General features: G+C 42.0%; 1 protein-coding gene across 1 annotated transcript; it reads left to right on the top strand.

The window, feature by feature from the left end:
• Positions 1–9,339: 9,339 nt before the first annotated feature.
• LOC308435268 (histone lysine demethylase PHF8-like) lies at positions 9,340–12,165 on the top strand (the record flags this gene model as incomplete). The annotated part of the gene is made up of 2 exons (XM_080935942.1): positions 9,340–11,747; positions 12,003–12,165. The coding sequence occupies 2 exons, from the start codon at positions 9,340–9,342 to the stop codon at positions 12,163–12,165; spliced, it is 2,571 nt and encodes an 856-aa protein (XP_080792068.1).
• Between the last annotated feature and the right edge of the window lie 501 nt (positions 12,166–12,666).

Raw genomic sequence — 12,666 nt, 5'->3', positions numbered from 1 at the left:
TGTTCATACACATAAAAAAAAATTAAGGTGCCTAGCCAAACAAAACTGAAGTAGGTGGTGAGACAGGGATAGCCATTATCTACAATTTCAGTCAATGTAGTGCTTCAGAACATAAACACAAGCAAAAGAATGCTGTTCTGGTTTCACTTCCGTTGCTGTGATAAAATACAGCAGCCTCCTTATGGGAGGAAGAAATTTTAGATTATTATAGCTACAATAGCAGAAAGGTCGAGGCGGCAGGAACTTCAAACTGCATCCACACATTCACAGTCACAGCAGAAGGAATGAGTGCATGCTTGTCTCCTTGCTCACTTGATTTCTCCTCTCTTAAACTATTCAAGATCCTGCCCTTGGGAAGTAGTGTTTACTGAGTCTTCCCGTATCAATTAACAATAAAAACACCCTCCCCACGCACACCTGAAATAAACTATTCCTCAGTAATGACTCTCTTCAACCTAGGTTGTGTCAAGTTCACACTTAAAATTTTCTGATCACAGATGATAATACAAAAAAAATCATATCATTGTTTTCAAATGATTTGCTCACATACTTAAGACCCTAAAGGCTGTACAGGAAAAACTCTTTGACCTAATAAGCACTATAAAAAATAAGCAAGATATGCACACAAAATCCAACTCATAATGGAGAAAAGACCTTAATGTGAGAGAAATGAGGAACATCCTTAATCCTAGCACTTAGGAGACAGAGATTGTTGAATCTGTCTGAGTTCCAGGCTAACCAGAGCTACTTAGTGAGTTTCTGTCTCAATCCCAATCTGAAACCAAAACCAAAACAAGTTAAGCATGGTCATCCATGCACTTGTGTAATGAACATAGTAAAGCATGCCCTTTTGATATGCAAAAATAGCTTAGTCAGGATCCCCCCGTACACACAAAGCTGGACCTGATAACCAACCCTGGCTACATCACTCACTCAAGATAAACAGACAACTCGTGGAGCTTGCTGGTCTGTAGTATATAAGTAGAGATCAAGAGCAATGCTCTGATTTATTCATATGGAGAGACACCATATGAACCTTGATTTGCCCTGCAGCTGAAGAGTCTCCCCCAGGATCCTGACCTTTGACCCAGAGACTTCTGCCAGAGACTGGACGAAACAAGCTAAGAAACATGACCTAGGTGAGCAGTTTTGGACAGTAGGCTTTTTTAGACTGTGTACAAGAATTTAAAATGCGAACTTTGAGTCAAGACCCTCAGCATAATGAAATATAACTTTTATGATGCCAACTACAAATATCTGCCTTCTTGCTCATGACAACATGGAAGTCCAACTGTCAAGATAAATAAAAAGTAAGACTCTGGAGATTACTGGCAAGCCAGCCTAGCTAAATCAGAGAATGGCAAGTGGGAGAGACTGTTTCAAAGGAGATGTAGACAGAGTATTTTAGGATGATGCCTGAAGTTGTCTTCTGGCTTTTAGACACATGCTTGTGTACCAAGACTCAAGTGCAGATCTGTGTGCATGTGCACACAGAGACTTTAATGTGAGATCAGACCTTTTGAAACTTCCAGAGAAAAACTTATTACGATATAAACTTAAACTGAGGCATCTGCAACACCTGCACCTAAAGTCTAGGGGGGTCATATTTTTGAACAGCAGGAGAAACAGAACATTTTCTGTAGCAGGTTTCTAAACTGTGTTCTAGTTTCCTAGAAATACTAAAAAGCCTACATCCACAAATTCTCATTAATGTAACTGCATAAATAAGATGTAAGGAACGATGGTACCATTAGACAAACTAACATGGAAGGGAGAAAGCTCATGAGGCCTCAACACTAAACAAAGAATTATAGGCACAGTGAGTGGGAGAAATAGTTGTCCCCAAGGAAGAACTCCCTGACTATCCGAAATGTTTGAGAAGGATTAGAAGGTGTGGCCTTGTTGGAGGAAGTATGTTGTTAGGGTTGGACTTTGAGTTTCCAAAGCTTGTATCAGGCCCAGTGTCTTTTCCTTTGCCTATTTCCTGAAATCAAGAAGTAAAGCTCGCAGCTATTGCTCAAGTGCTAGACCTGTCTCCTTCACACAGACTTACCTTTTAAAACTGTAAGCAGACCCAGCATTAAGTGCTTTCTTTTACAAAAGCTACCTTGGTAAGGTACCTTTTCAGGGCAATAGGGAAAAGGATGGACATATTGACAGTGTCAGTCAGCAGGAGGCATGACCAGTGAAGGACACAGTAGCCAGTTTTACTTTGTATTGAGGAAAAGGACCATATCAACTAGGGATAGATGTAGAAATATATAGCCCTGATCCGGGAAATACCAGGCGGTCTATCCTGTACAGTTATGTGTTTACAAGACACTTGACTGCTGTCAAACTGAATTATGAAACCTAACTCCATCACTGAGTTTTCAGCCTCATTAACACGGGAATTCCATGATCATCTCAAGAGAAGTACAATCGTTTTGTCAAAGACATTGTCCTTGAGGCGAGGGAAACAAACACTTACTGTTGTCAGAGCGCTAGAGTTTTGATACCCGAACCCATGTCAGGTAGCTCATAAATGTCTGTAATTCCAGCTCCAGTGGATTTGATGTCCTGCTTCTGACCTTCTGTGGGCAGTACACACACACACACACACACAGAGAGAGAGAGAGAGAGAGAGAGAGAGAGAGAGGGGGGGGGGGGGGGGGGGCTTAAATCTTAAATTTTAAAAAGTCAGCATCTCTTCACAGTAAAATCTCTGAAGAACAGGGGACTAAAAGCATGATCTCAGAATACAAAAGAGTACCAGGAAGGTGAAATATCTCAGAGTGTAACTATTCCAACTGCCAAGCCTGATGACCTTGATTGGATCCCAACCACCTATATGGTGAAGAAAACTAAATCCTGAAAGTTGTCCTTCAACCTGCACATGTATGCTATGGCATACATACATATTTAAACAGAGATAGCAAATAAAAATGGAATACAAATTTGAAACTTTCCCAAAATCCGAGTGCCTGCTATGTACCAGGCAGAATTCTAGGCTAAATTATTGACATTTCTGAATGGTGTTTTCAGTCAACAGTAAAAAGTTTACCTATCAGCTCTTAAGAAAAGGGTGGACTCCCAGTGATTCCCTTCCAAGAATCTCCTTCCTCAACCCTGTGCAGTGGGCCTCCCTGGCTCTCCACGTAATTCTGCTCAACGTGGGCTGGGGTTGTGGTTAGACACTAAGCAAAGATCTCAGTGCTCTGCTGCAGAGTCACAGGGTTACCTTAGATTCATGCCCCAGCCAGCTGGAAATTATGCCTGGAAACTGCTCAGAGCATATAGGGTGTACCTCCAAGCAAGGGAGAGTGAGAAGGGAAAGTGACCGCTTGTGCAATTCTCTGATTTTTACAAGTTCAGTGAAAAACGGACTCAGAAGATCACGTTACGTATAAAGAGCAGTATGATCAACTGTAAGGGGAGTAGAAGAGGCTTGTGGAGATGAGATTCAGATTATGTGTTACTTTTTTAAAGTAACGTATAACATTTAAAGATGAAATCCGACGAGAAGTCCAAAGGAATGTGTCATCCCATCTAGATAGAGCATGTTTTGGAACTCTTAGAGTCTACCGAGGGCTTGTAATGTCCAGAGACAGCCATCGATGGTAAACTGTGATTGATTTAGTTCACAGTCTCCTTTAGGTGTGTCTCTGCTTTGCCCAGGGACACATGGAAAGCCTACATCTACAAAACCAGATAAATATCCCTATGCCAGAGAGTCAGACCACCTGGTCAAACAGAGGCCAGGAGTGGATCTGTTTTGTGTTGGGCAGAGACATTTAAGGCGTAACGCTGGGAGCCCAGTACGTTCTGTTGTCAGTCTGCCCAGTATGGAAACACCACCATTTAAAATCTTTATATTCACAGGGGGTGCCTTTTAAAGTGGGGGGGGGCATTTTAAGTGACCCAATAGATGTATCATCCCCCTATGCAGAAGACTGAGTGAATCATAGCCTGGCCATCTGGCTTTCGCTGTTGTTTTTATTTTATTTTCAACTTTTCATTGATTCTTTGTGAGTTTCATGCCATGCCCTCCAGTCCCACTCATCTCTTCCTTGCAACCTTCTCCCGAGAGAAAATAAAAGAGAAACAAAAAACAAACCCAAAAAGTAAGCAAGATTGCTGCTGCTGCTGCTGCTGTTTCTTTTAGGCAGGGTCTTACTGTGTAGCTCAGGATGGCCTGGAACTTACTATGCAAACCATGCAGTCCTAAAGCTAAAGAGAGATCTACCTGCCTCTGCCTCCTGAGTGCTAGAATTAATGACGTACGCCATTGGACCAGCAACTCCATGAATACCCAAAGCAAAACACTATCCAGAAGACAGTGATGTCAAGTACAGCTCACCTTCCCCCAAGAACATAACCTACGCCCATCTGTGCACACGGGTCTCCTGCCTTCCATTGCTCTGTAGCTTCTGATTTTGAGTCCTGGAGGCACTGGGAGATGTTTCCAGGATTTTGTGTTCCCAAAGTACTGAGCCACAGACACAAGCTTAGAAATAGAAAGAAAGCCGCTTTATAAGGAAAATAGGAATCTCCTCTAGAGTAGGAGTGGGCTATTTTGCTGGAGGGAAAGACCAACAGAAACTACTAGACCTCAGGGTCCATGACCCTATTTTGAAACATTTAGTACTATTCACTTCTTCCATGTTTGATGCTGTAGGCTTTTCTTACATACAGACTGTTGCCTGTATGTAGCCTAGGTGAGGAAATGTTTTCAGACTTTCCTTGGCATTTGGCTTTTTTTTCTTTTTAAGAAATAGTAACAATTTACCAGAACTGCTTTCAATACTTAAAAATTAAAGTCTATGCATTATCTTTATATATTTTTAGTTTTTCAGATTATAGTAAGATTTTTACCATTTTTTCCTTCTCTTTCCTCCCTCCAAACCCTCCCATAAATTTCTTCCTCCTCTCCTGCAAATTCATGGCCTATTTTTCACTAATTGTTATTGTATCCATAGTAACCAGCATTTTATTCAAAAATCATGCTCGTATGCTTGCAGCCAACCACTGAACTGAGAACGGGTCCTTAATGGAGGAGTTAGAGCAAGAACTGAAGGAGCTGAAGGGGTTTGCAACCCCATAAGAACAAAATACCAACCAACCAGAGCTCCCAGGGATTAAACCACTATCCAAAGAGTACACATGGACGGACCCATGGCTCCAGCTGCACATGTAGCAGAGGATGGCCTTGTTGGGCATCAGTGGGAGGAGAAGCCCTTGGTCCTGCCAAGACTCAATGCCCCAGTGTAGGGGAATGTCAGGGCAGGGAGGCAGGAGGAGGTGGGTGGGTGAATACCCTCATAGAAGCATGGGGAGGAGGATGGGATAGGGGATATGGAGGGAAATCTGGGAAAGGGGATAACATTTGAAATGTAAATAAAATATATTCAATAAAAAATAAATAAAGCAAAAAAATCATGCTGATAATAAAATTAAGAAGTTATGTAGGAATATATTTAAGAAGAAAATGAGGACTGAGAATGTTCCAGTAAGTAAAGCAAATGAAAACTGGAGATTAAACTCATCTAAAAGCAAGGAAGGCATGACCGCCACCTGTAATCCCAACACCGGGGAGCCAAAGACAGAAGATTTCCAAGACAATTTAACTAATAAGACTAGCCAGCACTGTGGGACTGGTGCCAGGAGCCCCTAACAGCTCCTCGGCTGGGAAAAGGCAGCCTCTGCTATCTCCACCACTGAATCCGCTGGCATGCACAAACTCAGGCTTGGATGCATGAGAGCAGAGCTCAGTGGGGCGTGTGAACTCCGGTATGAGTTCCTGAGTTGGAAGCTCAGCGGTCCTGCGAACTCAAGCTTGAGCCGGTAAGAACCTGATCTGTTGCTGATCTTAGCAGGACTCAGGAATGCTGCTGCCACTGGGCGCCAAGTCGAGCTGAACCAGGCTCTGGCACAAGATGCAAGAAACTTCGGGAGAGAAAAATCTCTTCCCAAGCAGAAGTATTATCAGCTATTTTGAAAAAAAGAAATTCAGGCGGAGGAATGATTTCTACACGTGTCTCACTTACCTTTGTGCCCAGCTTCCGTATAAATACAGTTTCGAAATGGTCCGGAGTCTGACACCCAGTTTCCTATTATCTTGGCCTCAGGATGTGGGAAGATTTTGCCTACATATTTGAGGGCGGTCCTGCGTCTGCCTAGATCTTACAGTGCAGTCACACTTGGGGCGTGGCTAATTTGGCTATGGTCCTTTTTTTTTTTTTTTTTTTTTTTTTTTTTTTTTTTGTTAACTTCCGGGGCTTCGACTAGTCTCAACTGAGAACCAGGGTTCCTAATTATGGCTTGAGTCCCTGTCCAACCCAGCAGGGTGGTCCGAGTTTCACACAGAACTAGTAAGCTCCAAGGTCAAGGAGAGCCTTAGTGAATAAAGTGGGGAATCTTCAAGAAAGACACTCACTATGAACTTTGGGTCTACACATAGGCTCTTCAGATGTAAATACTTACACATCTGTGTATGTGCATGAAGAGAAAGAGACAGAGACAGAGAGACAGAGAGACAGAGACAGAGACAGAGAGAGAGAGAGAGAGAGAGAGAGAGAGAGATTCAAGGCTCTAAAAGAAGAAAACTACAAAAATATAAAAACATATTATGAATTTAAAAGAAGACATAAATGATTGAGGAAACCCACTACTTTATTTGTTTACAAAGAATTTTTAAGACTGCCCAGAGTTTTGTTTTATTTTAATTGTGTATGGATTTGATTTTTATGTGTTTTTCCTGCATGTATTTGCTCACCACTTGCATGGCTGGTGCCTGGGAGGCTAAAAGGGGTCTGATGTTGTATGGCTGGAGTTGAAACTGTCAGAAAATGCTGCATGGGTCCTGGGAATCAAAGTCAAGTCAAAAGACAAGCAGCAACTGCTCTTAACTGCTGGGCCATTTCTACAGCACACATTATCTTTACAAAATAAAAACGCTGATATTTTGTGTATGTGTGTGGGCACACTGTATGGAGGTCTGAGAACACTTGTGAGACTCTATTCTTACCTTCCACCAGGAGGGCACCAGTGATTTAACTCAGGCCTGCAGATTTCACCAGGCCAGGTTTTGTATGGGCCTAGAACAATGTACTGTAATATGTGATCAACACAGGTGCAAAAGTCTCAATTAAAAATTCAAATTAGGGGCTGGAGAGATGGCTTAAAAGTTTAGAACACCGGCTGCTCTTCCAGAGGTCCTGAGTTCAATTCCCAGCAGCAACATGGTGGCTCACAGCTATCTGTAATGGCTTCTGATGCCCTCTTCTGGTGTGTCTGAGGACAATGACACACTGTACTCACATATATAAAATAAATAAATCTTTAAAAAATTCAAATTAAGTTCAGATTCACAAAAATAGTATTGCTAACCTAATACCATTTATCAGACCAGTGAAATATTGATCATCACCAGGGTAGAAAATCTTTCATTTTTATTCACTGATTTATAATAGTTCCTTGCATGTAATAGTTGTTCAATAAATGAGTAAATATACTAGACTCTTTACATTTGTTTTGCTACAATAAAGGGAAATATCCACATGGTATCTGAGTAATGTCAAAACAATTATTTAACCAATTCCATGCCCCTCCCCTTTTTGTCAGATTCCCCATTGGCTTTTCTTTCATGAGAATATAATCATTAATTAATTAAACGTGTGAGTGTTTTCTCTCAGTATAGTGGAAATCAGAGGACAAGTTGTGATAGTGTTTTCTCTCCCCGTTATGTGAGGTTGGTGACTGAACTCAGGTCTTTCAGCTTGTGTGCTTTTGTTACCCTTGATGTGTCTGTCTGCCTGTCTGCTGTCCCTAATTTCCTCCCACAAAACCCTAGGTAACTGATTGCACCTTGAAGGCTGTCCCAAGATGCCTGCTTGCTACTGGCACAAAGCAACACAACCTGTGATTCTAGAAATGTGACAATGTTTCTAGCTTTACTTTACAACCCCAGAATTTAAAGTGTGTGGTCTCTCGGGGAGTAGCCAGCTTCTTCTAGCCACTGCTTAGTAAAGCCTTGTGTAGTAGTTTGTATATATGATAGGCCCAGGGAGTGGCACTATTAGGAGGGGAGGCCTTGTTTGGTTAGGATTAGGTGTGTCACCATGAGTGTGGGCTTAAGACCCTCACCCTAGCTGCCTGGAAGCCAGTATTTGGCTAGCAGCCTTCAGATGAAGATGTAGAACTCTCAGCTCCTCCTGCACCATGCCTGCCTGGATACTGCCATGCTTCTGCCTTGATGATAATGGACTGAACCTCTGAACCTGTAAGCCAGCCCCAATTAAATGTTGTTCTTGTAAGACTTGCCTTGGTCATGGTTTCTGTTCACAGCAGTAAAACCCTAATTAAGACATGTTTCTCAATAGGTGAGTCTTTAGAGCTCACTCTGTTCCCCTGGTTGAAGAGCTACAGTCTGGTGACTGAGGAGGTCCCTATAGGCTTTACAATCAAGGAAATTCCTCTTAGGTTTAGGATATAAAATGTTATATTTCCATCATGGAGGCAAAAAGGGCTTCTCATAAGTTTAGGGAATTACAAGGACATTCTTGTCAGTTTCAGAATCAAAAATAAAATCTCTTGTCAAATGGGAGTACAAGAGAGCCCTTGTCAGTCTGAGGTTTCTGCTGTGAAGAAATGTCTGATATTTGGAGCTGTGAGGGAAAAAAAAAAACATCTTGGCTTAGTATCAGGGTTTTGAGGCATTTGTTGATTTATATAAATCAACAAGGTACTTGTTGATTTATAGCAGTTTCAGAGAGATCAGAAGTGTGAGAAAATCCCTGTCATGTGGAAAGTCACAAAGTTGAGGTTTATTTTAGGTTTGAAGATGATACTTATTACTGATCCCAGCTCCAGGATTCTGACTTCAGAGCCTAGTCTTGCTTGCCTTGTCCATAAAGACTTTGAGGTAACTTTCTAATAACCTGACCAGAAATGGAAGGATTTCTTGATCTCTTGTCCCTCCTATTTTGTGGATGTGAGAAGGTCTGTTTCTAAGCTCCTCCTTCATTATTTATGTTGTAGTTTGCATCATAATAATAGGAGTGGAGAGTTCTAGAACCGGAGAAACAATAGGCTAGCAACAGAACGGTTACATAAGCTTCTTAATAGGCTGCAGCATTTATATGAATCACCAGAAAGTTACCACTGCCTTGAGGGCCAAAAGAAGTGGTCTGGGAAAGGCTCGAAGATAAGACCTAGAACTATTTCTCTGATCTCTCTCAATGAAAGACACTCTAAAGTCTGGGTCTCGGTGATTGATCGTCAACAAGAGAGGGTGTTTGCGGCTACCTTCTCATCCTCTTTTAATAACACAAACATTGGTCCACTCTAAAAACTGTGAAGATGGCCTTGATGCCTGTGCCTGTGTATTGTCTTTGTCGACAGCCTTATGATGTGAACCACTTCATGATTCAATGTGACCTGTGCCAGGACTGGTTTCATGGTAGTTGTGTTGGGATTGAAGAAGAAAAAGCTGTTGATATTGACATCTACCACTGCCCAAACTGTGAAGTTATATACGGGCCTTCCATCATGAAAAAATGGCATGGATTGCCTAAAGAGCATAAAGCTCTCAAAAAGGAGCCAGTAAAGACTGGGAGCCCTATCTTTATTCACCAGCTCCAGGGTAAGGCTTTTGACAGCTCCGATGGAGTGATTTTGAAGCCCAAAGGAAGTCAGTTGACTGTGGAATTCCTGGAAGAAAGTAGCTTCAGTATACCTATCCTTGTCTTGAAGAAGGATGGGTTGGGGATGACACTTCCCCCAACATCATTCACTGTCAGAGATGTGGAACAATATGTTGGTTCTGATAGAGAGACTGATGTGATTGATGTGGCCTGTCAGGCTAGCAGCAAGATGATGCTGGGTGATTTTGTGAAATATTATTACAGCAGAAAAAGGGTAAAAGTCCTTAATGTTATTAATTTGGAATTCTCTAATACTAGGCTTTCTAATATAGTAGAGACGCCCAAGATAGTTCGTAAACTTTCCTGGGTTGAAAACTTATGGCCAGAAGAGTGTGGCTTTGAGAAACCCAATGTACAGAAGCGTTGTCTTATGAGTATGCAGAATAGCTATACAGATTTTCACATTGAATTTGGTGGCACTTCAGTCTGGTACCATGTACTAAAGGGAGAGAAGATCTTCTACCTGATTCACCCAACAGATGCTAATCTGACTCTTTTTGAGTGTTGGAGCAACTCTTCTAACCAAAAGCAAATGTTCTTTGGTGACCAGGTAGACAAATGTTACAAGTGTTCTGTGAAGGAAGGACAGACACTTTTCATTCCTACAGGATGGATCTATGCTGTGCTGACCCCTGTGGATTGCCTAGCATTTGGGGGAAACTTCTTACACAGTCTAAACATTGAAATGCAGCTCAAAGCCTATGAGACTGAGAAGCATCTGAGTGCAACAGACCTCTTCAAGTTTCCAAGCTTTGAGACCATCTGTTGGCATGTGGGAAAGCACATCTTGGACATCTTTGAAGGTTTGCGGGAGAATGGGAGATGTCCTGCATCCTACTTGATTTGTGGTGGTAAAGCTCTAAACTTGGCCTTTCAAGCCTGGACAAGGAAAGAAGTTCTGGCAGATCATGAGGATGAGATCCCAAAGACAGTACATACCGTACAGCTCATTGAAGATCTGGCTAGGGAAATCTGCCTGGTTGAAGATACCATCCAACATAACATCTCGAGGACGAGTACTACCTTTGAGCTCCAGCAGCTCCATACCAATCCCTCTTCCTTAACCAGGCCAGCTCTTTCCACTTCCGTATACAAGTCTACATTATTACTGATCTCCAAAAGTGCTTCAGAAAAGAAAAGCCCAATGTATAAAGACATCTTCAAGAAGGAAGAACAAATGGGAGAGCAGAGCCAAGCTTTGGGGCCTAATGACCAACGTAGCTGTAATTTCATGGATCTAAATAATCATCAAGAATCAAAGGTAGACTTTTCCCAAAATGTAAAGTTTAATATCACTAGTACTTGTTTGTATGACTCAGATGATGGCTCAAAATCTGACAAAGTATTTGATGAGAATAAGAGACTGGTGCCTCTGTTGATGGCTAATGGCAGTACCAAGAGGGTGAAGAGCTTGTCCAATTCTTGGAGAGCCAAAATCACAAAGAAGGAAGATGAATCCTATTTGGTGAAAGAACAAATGATGGGAGACAAGTTTGACTTAGATTCAAATGATGAGCTGCAGATTGAAAAGAGATTGGGCAAAGAAAAAGTGAGTCTGTTAGTAAGACCAAAAATTTCCCCAAATTTGCCCCATGTGAAGCTTTCCTCTGACCAAAACCAAAATCATGAACCAGAGGAAACTGAGATCGCCATTGTGGAGAACTATAAAATAGAGGAGGAAACGATGGAAGAGGTTGAAGGCAAGCTTAAGAATGGACATGAACATGAAGGAATTCTTGATCCACTTAGGGCCAGGAAACAGGTGGGAGGGCCTGGCTGTGTTAGCCTCTCGGATGACCCAGACTCTTCCAGCAGTAAGGAGGAACTGTGCTCCTCACTTCCTTTGCCAGCTCCCTCCAGTCTTCAGGCATTTTGGAGTGGGGGACAAGACCAAGGCAAAGAGAGCTGCAGCAGTGGCTTGGGCACAGTGTCTAACACTGTTTCTCCACACACCCCAAGGAAATGGCCGATCAAGCGGCTAGCATACTGGAGAACTGAAAGTGAGGAGGAAAATACCTGTGTGGATAAGGAGGACAGCTTAGGAGCATGCTTCAAGAAAGTTAAGTATATCTACTTATCCCTGGAATCTGATGATGATGACGATGATGAGAATGATGATGATGACGATGATGATGACGACGATGACGACGACGATGATGATGACGATGATGACGATGATGACGACGATGATGATGATGATGATGATGATGATGAAGACGACGATGACAATGATGATGACGACGATGATGATGACAACCCTGTTTTGAGATCTCTACCAAAGAAAAGGAAGATATCAGATAATGCCCCATGGATTCCTAGGGCAGGTGAGATCCTGACACTACCAAAGCAGGACCATCCTGTACTGGAGGGTAGCAGAGTTACCTCCATTGAGATAGGCTTGGCTCCAGCAGGGACAAAGCTGGTACAGCAAGTGAACAGCGTGAACCTCACGCTGACCAGTCCAGGAAAACACAGTCAATAAGCAGAGAAGAAAATATCTAACCCGTGTCCTCAAACTTCGGCTTTTCTGTTGCTTGATACTTAAGTGAATATAATTTTAGTAAAAATACCCTATTTAGATGAATTTTAATAGGGTTGTTTTTAATAGGAAATTCTATAGAGTTGTAGAATTTCTTAGTAATGTCTTTAGGGGTGTTATTGGAAGCCTGAAGAGATCAAGAAGGTCAAGAAGCGATTTTCCTAAAAGCCGCCATTTATATCTCAGTGCTGCATGTAACTTGGAAATACTGGAATTTTACTGTTTTAAATAAACTCAAGATGAAGGAAACAAGCAAAAGGACCACAACAATAAAATAAAAACAAAAGGCCCACCAGTATCTGTCTTGGGGCTGTGTGTTCTTACACATATTTAAGATCCTGTTTTTAATTTTGCCTGGCTCTAGGAATTTCTCCTGGGATAGACTTCACCAAAATAAATGTCATAGAACCCCACTGTCACCAAACAGTTTTGATCAAGAATATG

The sequence above is a fragment of the Micromys minutus genome (assembly GCF_963924665.1).
Source record: "Micromys minutus genome assembly, chromosome: 22".
NCBI lineage: Eukaryota > Metazoa > Chordata > Mammalia > Rodentia > Muridae > Micromys > Micromys minutus.
The sequence above is the reverse complement of the archived record's forward strand: the minus strand, read 5'-3'. Positions and strand labels throughout refer to the sequence as shown.